This window comes from Ramularia collo-cygni (genome assembly GCF_900074925.1).
Source record: "Ramularia collo-cygni strain URUG2 genome assembly, contig: RCC_scaffold24, whole genome shotgun sequence".
Classification (NCBI taxonomy): domain Eukaryota; kingdom Fungi; phylum Ascomycota; class Dothideomycetes; order Mycosphaerellales; family Mycosphaerellaceae; genus Ramularia; species Ramularia collo-cygni.
The window spans coordinates 36,227-51,992 of record NW_019716278.1 but is presented as its reverse complement, the minus strand read 5'-3'; the positions used below and the strand labels follow the sequence as shown (position 1 = coordinate 51,992).

Below are 15,766 nucleotides of genomic sequence, written 5' to 3'. Positions count from 1 at the left end.
TCGCACATGCAGACCTTGCGTATATCTGTTGCTTGTGGACGTGACTCCGCTTGTGGGCGAACACCAATCTACCTTATGACCTGAACACTTTCACCTTTTGTCGAATTCCTTTCCTGCATACTGGGCAAGCCGCGGGACGTCTCGGACGGGTTCTGTCATGAGCCAAAGTTGGTGAATGCTGGTCGCTGCACCATTGACMCATACTCAGGTGCCCGCAGGGAAGCGTGGCAATGGTGGCGATCTGAGTGTAGCACACCTGACACTCAAGATTGACAGTCATCTGCTCGTCCGTCATTGGTTCTTGCGGACGCCCAGTGTCCGGCGCATCCAAGCCTTTCCCTTCACCGTCCGATTCTGCCTCGGAATCCTCGTCATCTGTGAGTGGCCTGTACACCGCAGATTCGCGGAATCGGCGAGTGGTCATTGATTCTGGAGGAACGAATCCATTGTCCTGGRGACGCTGGTACGCAGCTCGGGTCTCCTCATCTCTGTTCGCAATTCGCTCGATGAGCGTTGCCGTACCTGTGCGCATCGCAAGTTGCCCGGCAGCCACAGCAATTCTCTGAGTCGCTCTTCGCTGAGCATCAAGCTCTGCTCGGCTGTGGTTTCCCTGTCGGGCAGCTTCACGTCTCTCGTGCTCCAGGGCGGCATGCCTAGATCTCTGCTCGGGGTTCATCTCACTAGCGTGCTGCTCATGGACCTCTCTCGCCCGGCTTTGGGTGACATCGTCACGCAACATGGCGATGAGAGTCGAGCGTGTTGTTTCATCGCGCTCGCCGCGCTGCAGTCGATAGAGCATCCCGAGCTGATCCGAAGCGTTCAGGCCAGAAAGGCGCCGGACCTGCACACTCATTTGGAAAGCTTCGGCCATGATTTCAATGTCATGAAGAACAGTGTGTCCTTCTTCGGCCATGTCTCTAGCCATCTCGGTGAAGCCGACCTGCTCCCCCCTCTCACGGCGCCGCCGATTCCTCTCTGCCGGCAAACCAGATCCCCAAATGATGTCTTCGTTTTGTATGATGTTCTGGATAGTGTTGCGATCTTCCGCACTGAGGCTGTTTTCCGCAGACTCCCTGATCAGTCTCGAGATCAAGGCTCCGCTAGTCTCGGGAGATTCGTTGACACCAGCCCCGACAAGCCTTGAACGCAAACCCTCGCTTTGAGACAGGGCTGACAGAACGAAAACTGCGTCCAGCCGGTGGTCGTTGTTTGTTGATGGATCGGGGTCGAGCTGTGCACCAGGGGGACCAGCGACAACCGTAAGGGGACCTCTGGCTTGGACGTTCAGAGATGTGGCGTTGTTTCTTTCACCTCGCAAATCACGGGGGGCATCCTAGGAAAAACAGTTAGTCAATCCGGTATTGATACACGTCTTACGCCTCACTTACCTCTGCTGCGAGGCCGTTCTCCACATCTGCTCCGCTGCGATATGGGGGTACTTCTGCGCGATCTTGTGTCCAATTCTGTCGTCTGAGCAAGGTGTAGTATTGCTGAAGACCTGCTTCATAGTTCTGGTCCGCTGCCCTGCTAGCGTCCGCCAATCGTGAAGTCTGCCACGCAGGAGCTGTATACTGCGTTATCTCCGGTTGATGAAGGTTGCCCGGCGACTGTTGTATACGTTGAGGTACACCCCAGACATCTCTCTGCTGTTGCTCCAACGATGCCAGTAGCAATGAGGCGTCCTCGCCGCCAGCCCGTTCTTCCTCAGCGAGGAACTGTCTGAGCACTTGCTCTTCCCGGCGTACTTCCTCGGCCACCTGGAAACGCTCCATGGCGCGCGAAAACATTCCGCCTATTGGTGATTCGTAATTCTCACCTTGGGCCACAACCTGTTCGCGAGAGCCGAATAGGCGTATGTAATTCTCTGTAGAACGTTGTTCGTTTCGCAGCTGGTTCAGACGCGCCCGAGAAGTGCGCAACTCCTGGTCAGCTAGATCAAGCTCTCTGGTAGCTTGGTCACGGCTTCGTTGCGCATCTTCAGTATGTTGGCGAGCCTCATCTACCCTAGCCTGGAGACTGGCGACATTGCGATCGGTGGCAGCGGCTGGCGTGTTARCCGTGAGCGCGTTGACACTGTTGATTGCTCGCTGCGCGTCCTCCCGGGATGGAACGCCAGAGATGTTGTCTAGAGTCTGCCCCAAGCTCCGTAAGCGATCTGAAGCGTCTGTCGGATCGGGTACGACCTCGCCGAGATCGCGAAGACCGTTGATTATGCGCTCGATACCACTGCGCATACGTTGCAACTCGCGGCGCAACGCGGCAACTCGCCGCACCTGATATTCGCGGCTGCGGCTACCTGCTGGGACCATAGATTGCGCCTGGATGTTGTTTGGATTGTTCATGCTCTCATAGATCTCTGCGGCTGGAGGTGCATTTTGTACGTCTCCCGGTTGGTCGCGGTGGGAGAACAGTAATTGGGGATCTTGTTGAGTCCTGCGCTCTTCCGTCAATGCCGTCAAAAATAGCTCATCCAGTGTTTCGTCTAGACTCGGGCCGGCAGCATTTGGCTCTTCCTGCACTGCAAGCCTTTGAAGCCGAGCTTGTTCGCGTTCATGATCCTCCAGCTCGCTGCGCTCTCGGCCGGCGCGGAGCTCTTCGAGTGTTCGAGGCAGGCAGCCTAGCACAGACGGAGGGGTTAGCCACAGCACGGGGGCCTCTGCTGCCATCTTTCCTTACCTGGGGCCACATCTCTCAGGTCCTCTCCAAGAACGGCGATCCTCTCCTCGCTCCCGTCTGCTCGTGTGACCACTCTGTACCCCTGGTGAAACTCGTACCATCGTTCTAGGAATTCTGCTTGGTCTGGCACCTCTGGTATTCTAGTTTCTCGGGCCTCTAGCCCCGATGCTTCTACCCGATTGTTCCAGAACTCTTTGCAGAACCAACAATATCGTTGCCATCGCGTGCCACGAGAGACATATCCTATGCCGTCAATGTACGTCGAGTACGTGCTGGAGTGCTGGCGCTCGTCGTAGCATGCACAGCACTCTCCAATGGAGCTCAATCTACAGCTTGTCGGTAGTTTGTGGACACAGTATGAGTCCAGCCTTGGCTGCCCAGCGGTGAGAGTCCCCATCGGTGTGTGTGTGTGAGGTGTGTTTACTTAAGGAAGACGGACGCCGACATTGACCCCGAACACCCTGACGTCACGAGCAGCGGAACGAGTTCCGGCTGACTTACAGTCCCACCTGCATTCTCCAACCTTCGAGACGCGCTGTCGATACAAAGGCACCCGCAGATAGCTTATGCTTCACGTGGTTGACATCGCTCAAATCGCTCTGCTCAGGGCAATGTCCAAGTCGAGACAGCATTCAGACTATTTCTCATGCCTCCACGGATCAAAGACACCGGCCTCTCTTTCGGGGATAACCATCTGGAAAGGACTCCGACCCCGAATTCAGCACTCGAGAGAGTGAAAGGAGTACCAACATGGAGCCCGTAAAACAATGCCGTGTAATGCGACAGACTATTTCTACCGTTTGGGCAGCTTGTTGTATCGCTGGACGGTTCCGTGGATCTTACTGCATGTAAAAAGACCCGGAGCCATGTTAACGGGAATGCGTACGACTTGCATGAGAGGCTGATCTACCATTTGTACTTTGACATGCCAGATGGGTCCCACACGCCGGGTTCGACCGGTTGCAGGCCCGATATCACGCGGCGACCTGGCACTACCTCAATCCGCATCGCATGGGTCGTTTGTCAATTTAGAACTTTCAGACTCCATGCCAGGCAGTGGCACGATTCAGCCACTGCCGGTCAGAGTTGTACAATGTGCCGTCGCGTTTATCTATTGTCACGCATCCCCGAAGGATGGAAGGTCACGATCTCTACCATTGTCCCGGCCAAGTGGTAATCTATCATGRAACGAACAAGCCGGACCAAAATCTGCCACCGCTTACGCTCGGGGCTCATGCGGGTACAAGCCTCATCAAGTGCACATGACCTCCATTTCGCTATCGTAGCTGATGATGATGACTGGACTCCGATGCCTCTCTGCTGGGCCATCAATCATGGTTTCGATGAGCAGCTACAGCATAAGCTGGGTGATTTCGAAACTCGGTGTCTTTTCTTGGGTGCAAGAATTGCAATGCATTATTGGTCTGCTCAAACAGCGAATGCATCTTCCCGAACTGCGGCGAAGCGCTTTTGAATCGATACCCACTCATGTGTGACATCGTCAACTCCGCGCATAAATGTAAGTACCGACAGACGCCGGCTCGTGGCGGACCGCGAAGCTTATGGTCAGGCGGCCACATCCCAAACGGCCACTGTTGGTTCGGAACACTCGAACCTCGCTTCACCGTCAAAAGGTCGATCTTCGGGACCGTTCCGCAACGCAGTCAAGAAGTCGTGCCTCGAATGGGCTGCTGGAAGAGCCGAGTCGGTTGGAAGGCTTCGCTGGTACCTCACTTTGCGACATGATTGTTGACACAAGCAGCGAGCATACTGCAGAAACAACACACCGAGGTCGAGACGCATGCATCATGATCCCATATGCCCTGGTGTGCGTGACCGTCTTAAATAAACACTCCCGCGACACGACAATTTGCACATGGCGGCCACCACATTGTCGTGCAGGAAAGATATGATTAGCCTTGAAGATATAAAACCCGTGGAGGCGGCCATCTCTCGATACTCAAGGGAGCAGATCAGAGTCCAACTTGACGCACAAGGGGGAAGCCATCGTCATGCACTTCCAGAAGACCTCTACTGATCGGAACATCTCTGAAGGCTCGGTTTCGAGGTTCGTGACTTCTTCCAAGAAGAGTGCAATCTTCTAATCGCCATTCAGGACCACAGACCTTCTTCAAGGTGTCGGTGCCCAGTTCTCATCCAAAGAGAGCAAGGCCGAGAAGAAGCTGTTGGACGCACTGAAAAAGACCAACGCAGCTAGCAAGACTTCATCCACTGCCTACAGCATACCCAATAAACGCAAATGAAGATTTGACGATAGTCAGACCGATCCATTCCACAAAAAGTCCCACGCTGATGCCAATACAGGTCATTTGCTGTGGAGCAAAACGATGCGAATCAGTGCGTGTCGTGGGATGCGTCCAGCAAAGATTTTCAGGTATATCGATGGCTTTGCATCGTCGAGTTCGGTCTGCTCAATATCCGATGTAGATGTGCAATGGATGTCAGATTCTATCATCAAAACCTATGCGGTGTACAAGCTGTGTTGATGTGTTGAGAGGGATCCTTCCGAGAATTTGCTCCACACCACTCCGTTCCACCCGTACTACCTGCCATATCTTGACAACTCTTCGCAAATGGGGCGATGTCGCTATAGACAGCCTCTGTGGTGAATACATGGACACGTTTCAACCCATCCCCTACGACATCTCCCGCAAGCGAAGTGGACGAGACCACCGCAGCACGGCTGGTGGTGGACATGTGACGTCGCCCTGTTCCTCATCAACTTCTCGACCTGGAACGCCGTATCTGTATCCATGCTCCTAAGAAAAGTCAACTTCAGTGAAAGGGCGCTAACACTTGTTCATAGTCATTCGGCGTCTACCTCGCGTTCTACCTACCTCATGGTATTCTGACGCATCGGCTGTCTTGCTCACACTCATCGGCGGCTTGAACCTTTCGCCTGATAACAGTTATTCTTGTTACAATTGCTACCAGCCTGATCAGGGATCACAACAAGACAACAAGGTCACCACAACCGGCTTTCGACACCACGTTGCTCAGAGATACACCATCCAACTTCTGCTCGCATGGACATTTGTGAGTATGCTTGGCCACATTACACTTCTATTTTCGCCATCTAATTCCGTGCTCTCCATGGGCATGTCACCTCAGCGTGCTACCGATACTATTGTGTTTCTCAATGTTGGGACTGTCGTGGGCCGTCCCATTATTGGAATTTCAAGTGACAAATCTTACCGCTTTGACGTGGCAAGTACTTTTACATTCATCTGCGGTCTGTCATGTCTTCCGTTTTGGATACCCTTCCAACCACAAGGACTACTCATCTTCTTCGCGCTCCTCGCGGGCGCTATTCTAGGGGTGTTTTGGATGTTAAGTATAGTGGCTGATGCAAAAGTTGTACCTTTTACACTCGCAACCAGCTTACTAGCGTCGGCGGGCTAACAGGCAATAGGACCCATATGCGTCGAGGTCGCAGGTCTGCAAAATCTGCAGTCTTTGCTATCTTTGTTCCGGATCACCATCATTCTGCCGACCACCTGTGAGTACTGTGCCATGATGCGGCGGAGTTTATGCCGATGATCCCAGTTTCCCAAGTCATTGCACTCAAGATACGTCGACCCGAATGAGAGAGGCAGTGTTTGTTGCCTTAGTGCAAGCATTGTGTGGACTATAACTGCAGCGGGGAAGAAGGCGTTGGCAAGATCGGAATGTCCAAATGTGAGCGATGCCAAGCGATGCAAGTGTGGCTGCAATTCAGCGAGGAAGGCGAGGCGTCGCCCAAAGATGCACTGTCTGCATATATCTACTTCCATCATCGAGTTCCGACGCCGACGGCGCTCTTGCGATGCATGTGATCCAGTAGGCCTGGCGCCAAGACAGAGTCTCGTTAGCGCGACAACAGGAGTGAATTGGCCAATCACAGACCAGCAATGACATTCACTTCAGTAGAGTTTGCAAACTGATTGCACTTTCCAAGATTCTTTGACAGAAAGACGAAGCTGGTGATCTGGACAAGCGACCAGTCAGACTGCTTGAGCGAAATGTGGATGATATAATCACCCATTGCGCTCTACATCTGGGCAACATCAAAGTGAAGTACAGGAGCTTTCAGCAAAAACACAAAAGTATCAGCGGCTACGGCTTCTGCCAAGGCAGCAAGCTTCCACTCTGACAACTCGGGCGCAACAATTCTTGATTGTCACGCGAGTTCTCACTCTACCATGTAGCAACGTCCACCACCGAAAATGTTTTCAACGTTGGACATACCAACATTAAGTAGGCATCAGATCTCTCGTACAAGGAGCGAGAACAAGAAGAGAAGACAGCCGTATTCAAGGCACCAGGCTGTCTGGATCGTCTGTTCACGCTGTGGATTACACCCGGAAACTCGTCTCAAGCATAGTATGTCAAGATATCGAAAATGGCTTCGTAGCTTTTCGGGAAGACATACTGATCGGTCTGTTCTGGATTGGTGTATTGTTGGCGAACTCTCCAAATATGTGGCATTCTCTTGCGCCTTTCGATTTTCGAGATACAGCTTCATTCCTTCCCACTTAGTATGGCGTTCGGAAGTCCCGGCTCTTTCCTTTGTTTCCTCCCCACTTTGACCTGTCTTTCTACAATGCTCACAGCTCCTCATGCGGCCTTTCTTTGTTACATGCGGCTTGCTGTCTGCTCTTAATTATACGAAAAGATCCACTCACCATGCCGTGGCAACTCACCCATGAACCTCATCGCAAATGCCTCCCCGTACCTGGCAAAAATTCGTGCGTGCAAATTATCCCACTGAATTCCCACTCCACGGCAATTATGCGGCGACCATCACGGCGTTGTCAACTCAGTGGGCCAGCGTGAAGCCTTTATCAAAGACAGATCGACTTGCGGCGAGACGTGCGGCAGCAGCCCAACGACAACAGCAGGCGCTGCCACCGGCACCAACTCCACCTCCTGAAGTCGCCGCACGGGGTCAGGATGATGGCGATAGGTTCCTGCTGGCATCACAATACAGTTTTTCAGTCCGTACAGCAGGAGAACATAGACCAGAGGGCAATGATACCCCATGGCGAGGAGGCGGATCATTCAAGGACGGAGATGATARGAGCGTCGTGATGTGGGTTCGAGTTGACGAAGATGAGAATATTGCCGAACGTCGTGTTGTCAAGACCGTTCAGGTCTTGCGTGATGTATGGTTAGATGCTACCAAATGGACTGGTGATGTCAAGGACTATCAGCAGCGTTTACCCATGGACTATCATCTGCAGCGAAAACTCTGTACGGCAGCTGATGGCGGGGAGTTCTTCAATCGCGTCAGAGCATGTGTGATAGATAATGAAGCGTGGACTTATAAGCTTGTTCTGGATTACTGCGACCAGGGACACGTCGGCAGCATACTCAGGAGATATCGGGACGAAGATGGCGATGGCAATGTCCCTGAGCCGTTGGCATGGAGTATCCTCGAAGGTCTCATCAAGGCAGTCCTCGTTATGCAGCAAGGCGCGATTCAGAGTCAAGAGGAAGATTGGAAGGAAGTTGTACATCGTGGTAAGTTCACCTACCCATATTAATTCCCTGATGAATCAAAGACTCACTTGGAAAGACTTCAAACCGGACAACGTCTTCCTAACCAGAGTTCCCAACTCCGAATACCCCCGAATCCAACTCAGCGACTTCGAACACAGCATCGAAACCACACGCGACGACCCCTTCAACCCGAAAGTCTGGCGAGAAGACGCAGCCGGCCACGACGCATACTGGGCGCCCGAGCTCCGCACACCCAGACATCGCGCCGCTATCATTAGAGGATATCCCGAAAAAGGCCTCTCACTCCCCACCATTCCCCGACAAGATCTCACGGCGGATAAAGTGTGCTCAACGGTCAATGTATGGAATATAGGCACCACCATGTTCACTCTAATGTGTGGAGCCGAGATCCGTCCCGTCAAATTCGAGGGAGTGGATTATCCCGGTATGCTCTGGAATCGTGAGGATATGTGGTGGGAGAATTGGGATCGTGGGGCTTTGGAGTACTATAGTGAGGAGCTAGTACAGCTGGTGAGGAATTGTTTGGAAGATGATCCGACGATGAGGCCTACGCCTGGGGAGCTGTTGTTATCTGTTCAGGCCGTTTCGGAAGATGCTTTGTGTGAGAGGAGGAAGGGTGCTCGTGGTGCTACTGCGGATGATGTTAATAATTGGGATGATGATGATGGTCCAATGGACTATATTCGTGCAGCGGATCGATACAAGATTGGTTTGTCGTTTGATACTCTAGCCACGGGAGAGGATTTATCTTCAGACTGGTCGGTCAACGCGAGTGACGAGGGTAGTTGAAGACCAAGACTGAGCATTTGAAGACATTTGTTGGAATGAGGATGCTTGCCGAGTTGATATGTAAATACCGAAATGCTCATAGGTACCTTTCCCAAACGCCTCGCTCGCTCAGAACGCAGCCAAGACGTAAAACTAGACTTAAACTAGACGTAAAACTAGACTGCCAAACCTTCCATCTGCAGAGCCAAGTCCTCGTCATCTTCCACACCCTCTCCAACAACGTCCATGCAATCCAGCCACTCTTCCTCAATCGCCAACACGACCAAGTCTCTAGCCGAGCGGATCCCATTCTCGCAAATCGCATCCGGGTCGAGAAGTTCTTGAACCTTGGACAGTACAACTTCCAAATCATAAGCTCGTTTCCAGAGCATGTGCTTCTCCTTCATCTTTTTCGCCGGAGCTCTTTTCGAGCTAGGCCGTTGCATCTGCTCGAGAAGTTTGTAGAGCACCAGATGCAACCACACCAGATTGGTTTGGGGATGGAACTGTTCCCAGGTTCTTCCCGACTGCTTGACTTCATCTTCGGAGGGGAAGGTGTATGCAGAGTCCAAGTACATGACGCCACGCATGTACCTGTAGATATCATATTGATACTCTTCAGTGCTATCTCCCTCGAAAAGCGTACTATCTCGATCGAGATCCAAGTACGCGATTGAATCGTCTTGCATTCGACAGCGGGAGATGGTGTAGTCGATGATGGTGGTCTCCAATCCGGTGAAGCCCAGCTTCTTCTTCACATCGACTTGCATGCTCTTGGTCTCTTGCTTGCGACTGACGCATATGTTTCCGAGATGAAGATCTCGGTGTTCAAACTCTGCGCCCTCCTCGCCTTTTGCAAGAGATAGAACGACTTGCCAGAAGATATCCCACACGTCCCAGATTGGAGCACAAGTTCCCACTTCAACCAACTGCTCGAGATCGGTTCCAGCATCTTGCATTTCAATCACGGCCCAAAGCTGATCGGATGCATAATTTGACTTTTTGCTGGGGTCCGGGAAGTGGCTGAGGTCCCTGCCCTTACTTTCTTGGATGGCGTTGAATTTGTGGAAGGCTTCGACGAACGCCTCAGGAGGGCGTCCTTGCACGATCCTCAAGTCGCGAAAGTTTGTGAATCCAGGGATGGAGGACATGCGTTGTAGTAGCTTGACCTCATTCGCAACGTCGAGTGGAGCGGACATCATCTCTGCCTTGTTCAGGGCTGCACTGCGCTTCTTGCCTTTTGGGAAGGTTGACTCCGGCGGTCGGAGGGCGWTGACTTTAAAGACGGACTCATCAGATCTGTCAAAGTCGGGGAGGACGATTTGAAGGGAAAGTCGGTAGACCTCGCCAAAGGAGGCTTCGGCTATCTTTGTGACGGTGAAATGCTCCGAGATTTCGGCGGACCATGATGAGAATGGTGTAAGCGGATGTGAAGAGAGGTGTAAGAGGGATGAACAATGTGATTGGTATGGGTCGGAGAGGTCGAGCGGTGGTGTTGGTTGTTGGGCTTCCTCGTCGCGGATTTGGACAACATCATCGTCCGTAGGCAACACTATTTGCTGAGATTCCAGCTCGGCATCTCGTAGCTTCTGTTCTTTTTGTTGTCTCTTTGCTGCTCTGGCTTCTCTTCTCTGTTGTTTGGCCTGCCTCAACGCTTCGGCTTCGACGTCGGGGTCCAAGTCCTCAGTTTCCCTTGCCTCGTCCTTTCGTCTCGACTTTGGCTTCTTGGTCTTGACATTTTCGCTTCCCTCCTCGTCGACTTTTGAACTGACGAGGACGACAGCAATGGTCGTCGCGACGATATCCTCACGCTGTTGTTCATCCTGCTGCTCCTTGGGTCTCTTGCTCTTCTTTGGCGTCTTGGTCTTCTTCGGAGTACCCAATGTCACAATCTCCACCGGCCGCACCACAGAATTGGCATTCCGCTCTCCCAGTGCACGTCTTGCCTTTCTGTCCGCCTTCTCCGCATCCTTGACCTGGACCTGGTCCTCTTGTTCTGCATCGTCCAAAACAATCTTCCTCACCGCGACGTCGGGTTTCGTAGGGTTCGGTTCCGGTGGTGCATGTGTCGGGCTGGAGTATGATGCTGCTGCTCGCGGATCAAATGTGGCTCGCGAGCGCTTCCCGTAGACTTGTTGGCGCGCCATGATTGTTACTGATGCTGGATGCTGCCATGTCGTCGAGGGAATCGAGCTCGTGCGAAAAGGTTATCTATCGGTTGGCRCGGCAACAATCGATCGCTTAACGTCTGTCTGCCATTCATTCCCTCAACGTGATCAACATCACCTCCATTCACTTGCAAACTCCAAGGTCATCACGGCCTGACCATACATACATAAAGTACCATGACATCCTCGGTATACTGGCAGGAGACAGCGAGCGACACATCTCACAGCGCGTTGCCATTGTATCCATTACAAGTCATGTTGAGGCATGCATCCCTTCTCCGCAGTCTCTCCTACCTCACTCGGTCTCTTCTACTCAGTCTTTCCTACTCAGTCTCTTCTACTCGGTCTCTTTTACTCAGTCTCTTCGACTGCAAAGTCGTAACTAGAAACTTGGGCTCAACAGCCATACACTCACTCACTCACTCACATTCTGCCGATTTGGTGCTCGAGGCCCGGCTGTGAACGAACCACCATACAGAATTTGTCAGTACCACATCTCCCCCTCTTTCTCGTCCAAGCACGCTACTTGCAGTCTCACATCACTCTTTCCGGCGAAGTTTGCATCTCCTTTGTTGAACATTTTCTTTCCTGCATCTCCATTTCCAAATTCAAAATCGACACCTCTCAAGGTCTGCTGAGCCGTTGCAGGATCGACAAGACCCAAGAAGAACACCATGGTAGTACCCACCAAATGGCCAGCGTTCCGTAAACGCTACATCAGACAGGATCGCCATGACAATTATGCATCTGCTCTACAAGAGGTATCCGCAGGTTGGGCCGAAACCAAGCAGATCAGAGATTCCGGTGTGCCTGATTGGCGCCGCGTCGCAGAAGTGAGGATGCAAGCCCGTATCGACGCCAACATACAGCGACGTAATACTGAGCGAGATCGTCTAGACGCCGCGGCACAAGCAGAGCAAGATCGACTAGCCACAGCTGCACAAGCAGAGCAACATCGCTTAGCCGAAGCAGACCAAGACAATCAGGAACTCCTTGGTAAGACGGATGAGAATGGGCAAGCTGCAGATGCCATCTGGCGAGGTGGATGGCCCCTTTTTGGTGGAAGGACAGACAACTCAATCCACGTCTGGGTGAAGCTCGACGCGCAGCAGATTGTGGTCGACCGTAGGGTGTTGAAGGATACAGTAGTGCCCCCAACCTTTTGGGTCGATTTCACAAGATGGTCGGGACCGGATCTACGAGATTTTCAGAGTAGACAGCACATGGACTATGTTGTTCAGAACCGATTGAGTATGGTTCCGGATGGCGGCCATTTTGTACGCGCGAGTGCATATCGGAACCTGCCTGCCCAGTACATCTACCGGACGATCCAGGAATTTTGCGATGGAGGAGACCTGTCGCAGGTGAATGCGAGGCATCCGGATGGAATCCCAGAGCCGCTCATCTGGCGTGTCATTGAACAATTGGCAAGAGCAGCAATTGTATGTCTTGCTGTCAAGAATAAATATATTGTTGAAGGCTTGCTTACATCTGATCTAGGTGATGGAGCAGGGTAGCCTTGCTGGTCCTGTACCTGGGTGGCAGCAGATTGTGCATTATGATTTCAAGTACGTATGGTTTATCCCCATCATTTGATGCAGAGCTGTCGATAGGAGGGTTGTTCTTCGAGACAAGACGCCCTTACCACCAGCAGAGTGGTCGGTATATCAATAAAGAGAGTGGTTGAGAGCGCTGATCTTGTCGATGATTTCTTATATTGACATGTTTGATTTGATGGATCTCTGCAACACCTCGCTAATACAGAACAGACCCGACAACGTCTTTTTGACATCATCGAGAATACCCGCAGCTGCATACCCAGACGCAAAACTAGGAGATTTCGAAATGTCCCTACAGACCTCCCCAACTGACACACTCAATCCACATATCTTGCGAGAGATTTCCGCAGCCGATTTGAGCTGGGGAGCTCCCGAGACCAGATCCTCCGAAGCTCGATGGATGAGTGAGAAAGTCTCAGGTCTAGAGATTGGAGACCTGGATGGCGAGCAAATTCTCTCACCGGCAAATGTAAGATAAGATAGCATCAAAACCAACGTGGGTGAGAGTTGCTAATCTTCTCCGGTCAGATTTGGGGTATTGGAGTCTGCGCATTCGAACTCATGTAAGTCGTCGAGTGTCAGCGATACTCAATTCCCACCGAACAGCTCCTAACCATCATCGTATAGGAATGGAGACGTCCGCTATGTATACTACGAAGATGCAGACGCAGAAGGTAATGGATTCAACATTGTCGAGTATAGCGGTATATCATTAAAACAAGGCGATCCCTTTTTTCTCAATTGGGAGGAAACCGCCTTGGAGACGTATAGTAGCCACCTGGTGGATATTGTCCGAAGCTGCTTGTGGGATCAACCTCGCGATCGAGTCACTCCCATTGCTCTCTTGGCTGCGATTAATGGCCCCATACCGCCTGCTGAAGATGATGAGGATGAGACGGTGGAGGATAGACGGAAGGCTCAGGGGGCTCAGGGGGATCGTGATGGGATGCAGGTGGATGAGAAGTGGCCTGTGTATGTTGGATTTGAAGACCGTTATCGAATGGGGTTTTCTTATTCAGATATCACGACATCGATGGCGGAAACGCAGGACGCAGGGTAACATTACTTATCAAAACAGCTTACGAGATGAAATTGAATACGGCCACGCTGAACAATAATTCATTCCATCGTCCGTGACAATCGCGATTGTATAATTTCACAACACCAATACCATACCATACATGTCATACCAGATAATGCACATCCCGAGACCGTCCTATGACTCCTCAAATGCCAAAACCTCAATCAAGCAGTGAGCGCACTACTAATCCCAAGGACCGTCATACCAGCAAATGCACCAACCAAACACAATCCCTTGGAATGCGCGAGCGCAAGACTCTCTTGAAACAATTGCAGTGCAACGCTAGCCATGATTCCCGCCGTGACTGCAAACATTGCACCATAGACAGTTTCGTCGGGCTCATATTTGCCCCTGCCGGCGGCTGCGAACCAGACAGCCGCCACGCCTGCACCCAAAGGTTGACTCAATCCGCCCAAGACGAATGAGATGAGCATTGCTTTTATGCGGTTGTTAATGGCGAGATACAAGGGTAATGCCATTGCGAAACCCTCGGTGATGTTGTGGATGAAGAGGGCTAAGAAGACGGAGACACCCAATTTGGGGTTCGCGTGGTTCGTGGCGTACGTGATGAAGCCTTCCGGGAGTTTGTGGAGGGCGATTGCTATTGAAGTTTGGAGACCGATGGAGAGGAAGGCATTTTCGGGGACGTGATGGTGGTGATGATCGGGTGATTCTTCGTCGTGGTCTTTGTGAGGGTGTGGATGTGGGTGCGAGCGAGTGCCGTGGTGGCTGTGTAGGTGTACAATTGCTGTCGAGCTTGTGTTCGACGGACCAGTTTGAAATTGGTCCAACCAATGGGCACCATCCTCCGTTACTACTCGTGTCTTTGGCCTGCCCAGTGTACTTTCGGAAGCGCGATGTAACAAAGGCGTGGACTCGGTAGCTGTGAGACTCTTCGTTGCTGCGGGGCGGTTGATGCCGTTGGTGGGAGTTCGTAGGCTCGCTTTGCTTGCTCTAGTACTCATCGTCTTGAAGCAGGCAGGGGGACACGTATCGCTGAATCCATAACACGGCCCACCGTCATGACAGTGGGCATCCTTCCCTGTAGCAAGTTGCGTGATGCCATCCGTGATGCGAGTCTGCAGAGTTCGTGGTCTTGAAGACGCCCGGTCCATAGTTCCTCCCTGGTCTGAGTCAATACCGTCTGGTGCGTTGTTATCGACGGCGAAGAAGGACCGAAGTGATGTAGCTCGTTGGTTACTTTGTGGGCGCGGCAGATGCGCTAGATGTGGGCTGGTCAGAGAAGTTATAGATGGTTGTCGTTGAGCCATCTGGGAGTGCTYATGTTCGTGGTGGGATTGATGACTATGATCGTGATCGTGATCGTGATGATCGACATGAACGCTGACGCGTTCTTTGGGCATCTCTACATCCTCGTGCTGGTGTTCACACTCCACAACATTGTGTGGAACGAAGTGATGCATCCAGCGAGAGATGATTTGAATCCCAACGACTCCGCCAACAAAACACGCAATCATGATCCAAGATGCTTCCTTTGGGGACCAGCCGCCAGCTTCGAGGGATCGTTTTGAAGATGGCAGCATGCTGTATAGTGCGGAGAACAGCTGGAACCGAGTCAGCTTGCACTGAATTTAAAGAGTTTCTGATCATACCATGACGCCAAAGCTCAGACTCAATGATAGCGAGAGAAATATGTCGCTGTCTTGTATTCTGAAGTTTTTCTTGCCGGGAAWCAGTCGAACGATGATGTCGATGCAAATGAAAGAAGCCCCAAACACGCATGCTGTTGGACGTTAGTAACTTCCAGGGTCCTTCAGTATTGTAAGGTATAGGTAGACTTACCTATACCGCTCAGCGCGGTCATGATCCACCCACGGGTGTCATTGTGGAGAGGCATGTTGGAGACTGATGTCGTCGAGACGAGTGAAGTCGACTGACGAAGCTAGTCGGCCGATAAAGATATGATTGTTGATCCGGATGGTGTGTTATTGCTGATTCACCGTCTCACAGACCGCCTTGCTCACTACTGA

The 15,766-nt window shown here is 52.0% G+C and overlaps 6 protein-coding genes; 3 read left to right on the top strand and 3 right to left on the bottom strand.

The window, feature by feature from the left end:
• Positions 1–73: 73 nt before the first annotated feature.
• Positions 74–3,073, bottom strand: RCC_10689 (uncharacterized protein; the record flags this gene model as incomplete). XM_023775915.1 has 3 exons in its annotated part: positions 74–1,333; positions 1,389–2,617; positions 2,677–3,073. 3 exons carry the CDS (start codon positions 3,071–3,073, stop codon positions 74–76), a joined length of 2,886 nt encoding a protein of 961 aa, XP_023631683.1.
• Positions 3,074–4,688: 1,615 nt separating this feature from the next.
• On the top strand, positions 4,689–4,940 carry RCC_10688 (uncharacterized protein; the record flags this gene model as incomplete). XM_023775914.1 has 2 exons in its annotated part: positions 4,689–4,744; positions 4,793–4,940. 2 exons carry the CDS (start codon positions 4,689–4,691, stop codon positions 4,938–4,940), a joined length of 204 nt encoding a protein of 67 aa, XP_023631682.1.
• Positions 4,941–7,766: 2,826 nt separating this feature from the next.
• On the top strand, positions 7,767–8,988 carry RCC_10687 (uncharacterized protein; the record flags this gene model as incomplete). XM_023775913.1 has 2 exons in its annotated part: positions 7,767–8,199; positions 8,255–8,988. The coding sequence occupies 2 exons, from the start codon at positions 7,767–7,769 to the stop codon at positions 8,986–8,988; spliced, it is 1,167 nt and encodes a 388-aa protein (XP_023631681.1).
• A 155-nt stretch (positions 8,989–9,143) lies between these two features.
• On the bottom strand, positions 9,144–11,114 carry RCC_10686 (uncharacterized protein; the record flags this gene model as incomplete). The annotated part of the gene is made up of 1 exon (XM_023775912.1): positions 9,144–11,114. One exon carries the CDS (start codon positions 11,112–11,114, stop codon positions 9,144–9,146), a length of 1,971 nt encoding a protein of 656 aa, XP_023631680.1.
• Positions 11,115–11,809: 695 nt separating this feature from the next.
• RCC_10685 (uncharacterized protein) lies at positions 11,810–13,754 on the top strand (the record flags this gene model as incomplete). XM_023775911.1 has 5 exons in its annotated part: positions 11,810–12,577; positions 12,636–12,703; positions 12,905–13,163; positions 13,223–13,257; positions 13,322–13,754. 5 exons carry the CDS (start codon positions 11,810–11,812, stop codon positions 13,752–13,754), a joined length of 1,563 nt encoding a protein of 520 aa, XP_023631679.1.
• A 185-nt stretch (positions 13,755–13,939) lies between these two features.
• RCC_10684 (related to vacuolar zinc efflux protein) lies at positions 13,940–15,633 on the bottom strand (the record flags this gene model as incomplete). XM_023775910.1 has 3 exons in its annotated part: positions 13,940–15,340; positions 15,389–15,519; positions 15,579–15,633. 3 exons carry the CDS (start codon positions 15,631–15,633, stop codon positions 13,940–13,942), a joined length of 1,587 nt encoding a protein of 528 aa, XP_023631678.1.
• Positions 15,634–15,766: the final 133 nt, after the last annotated feature.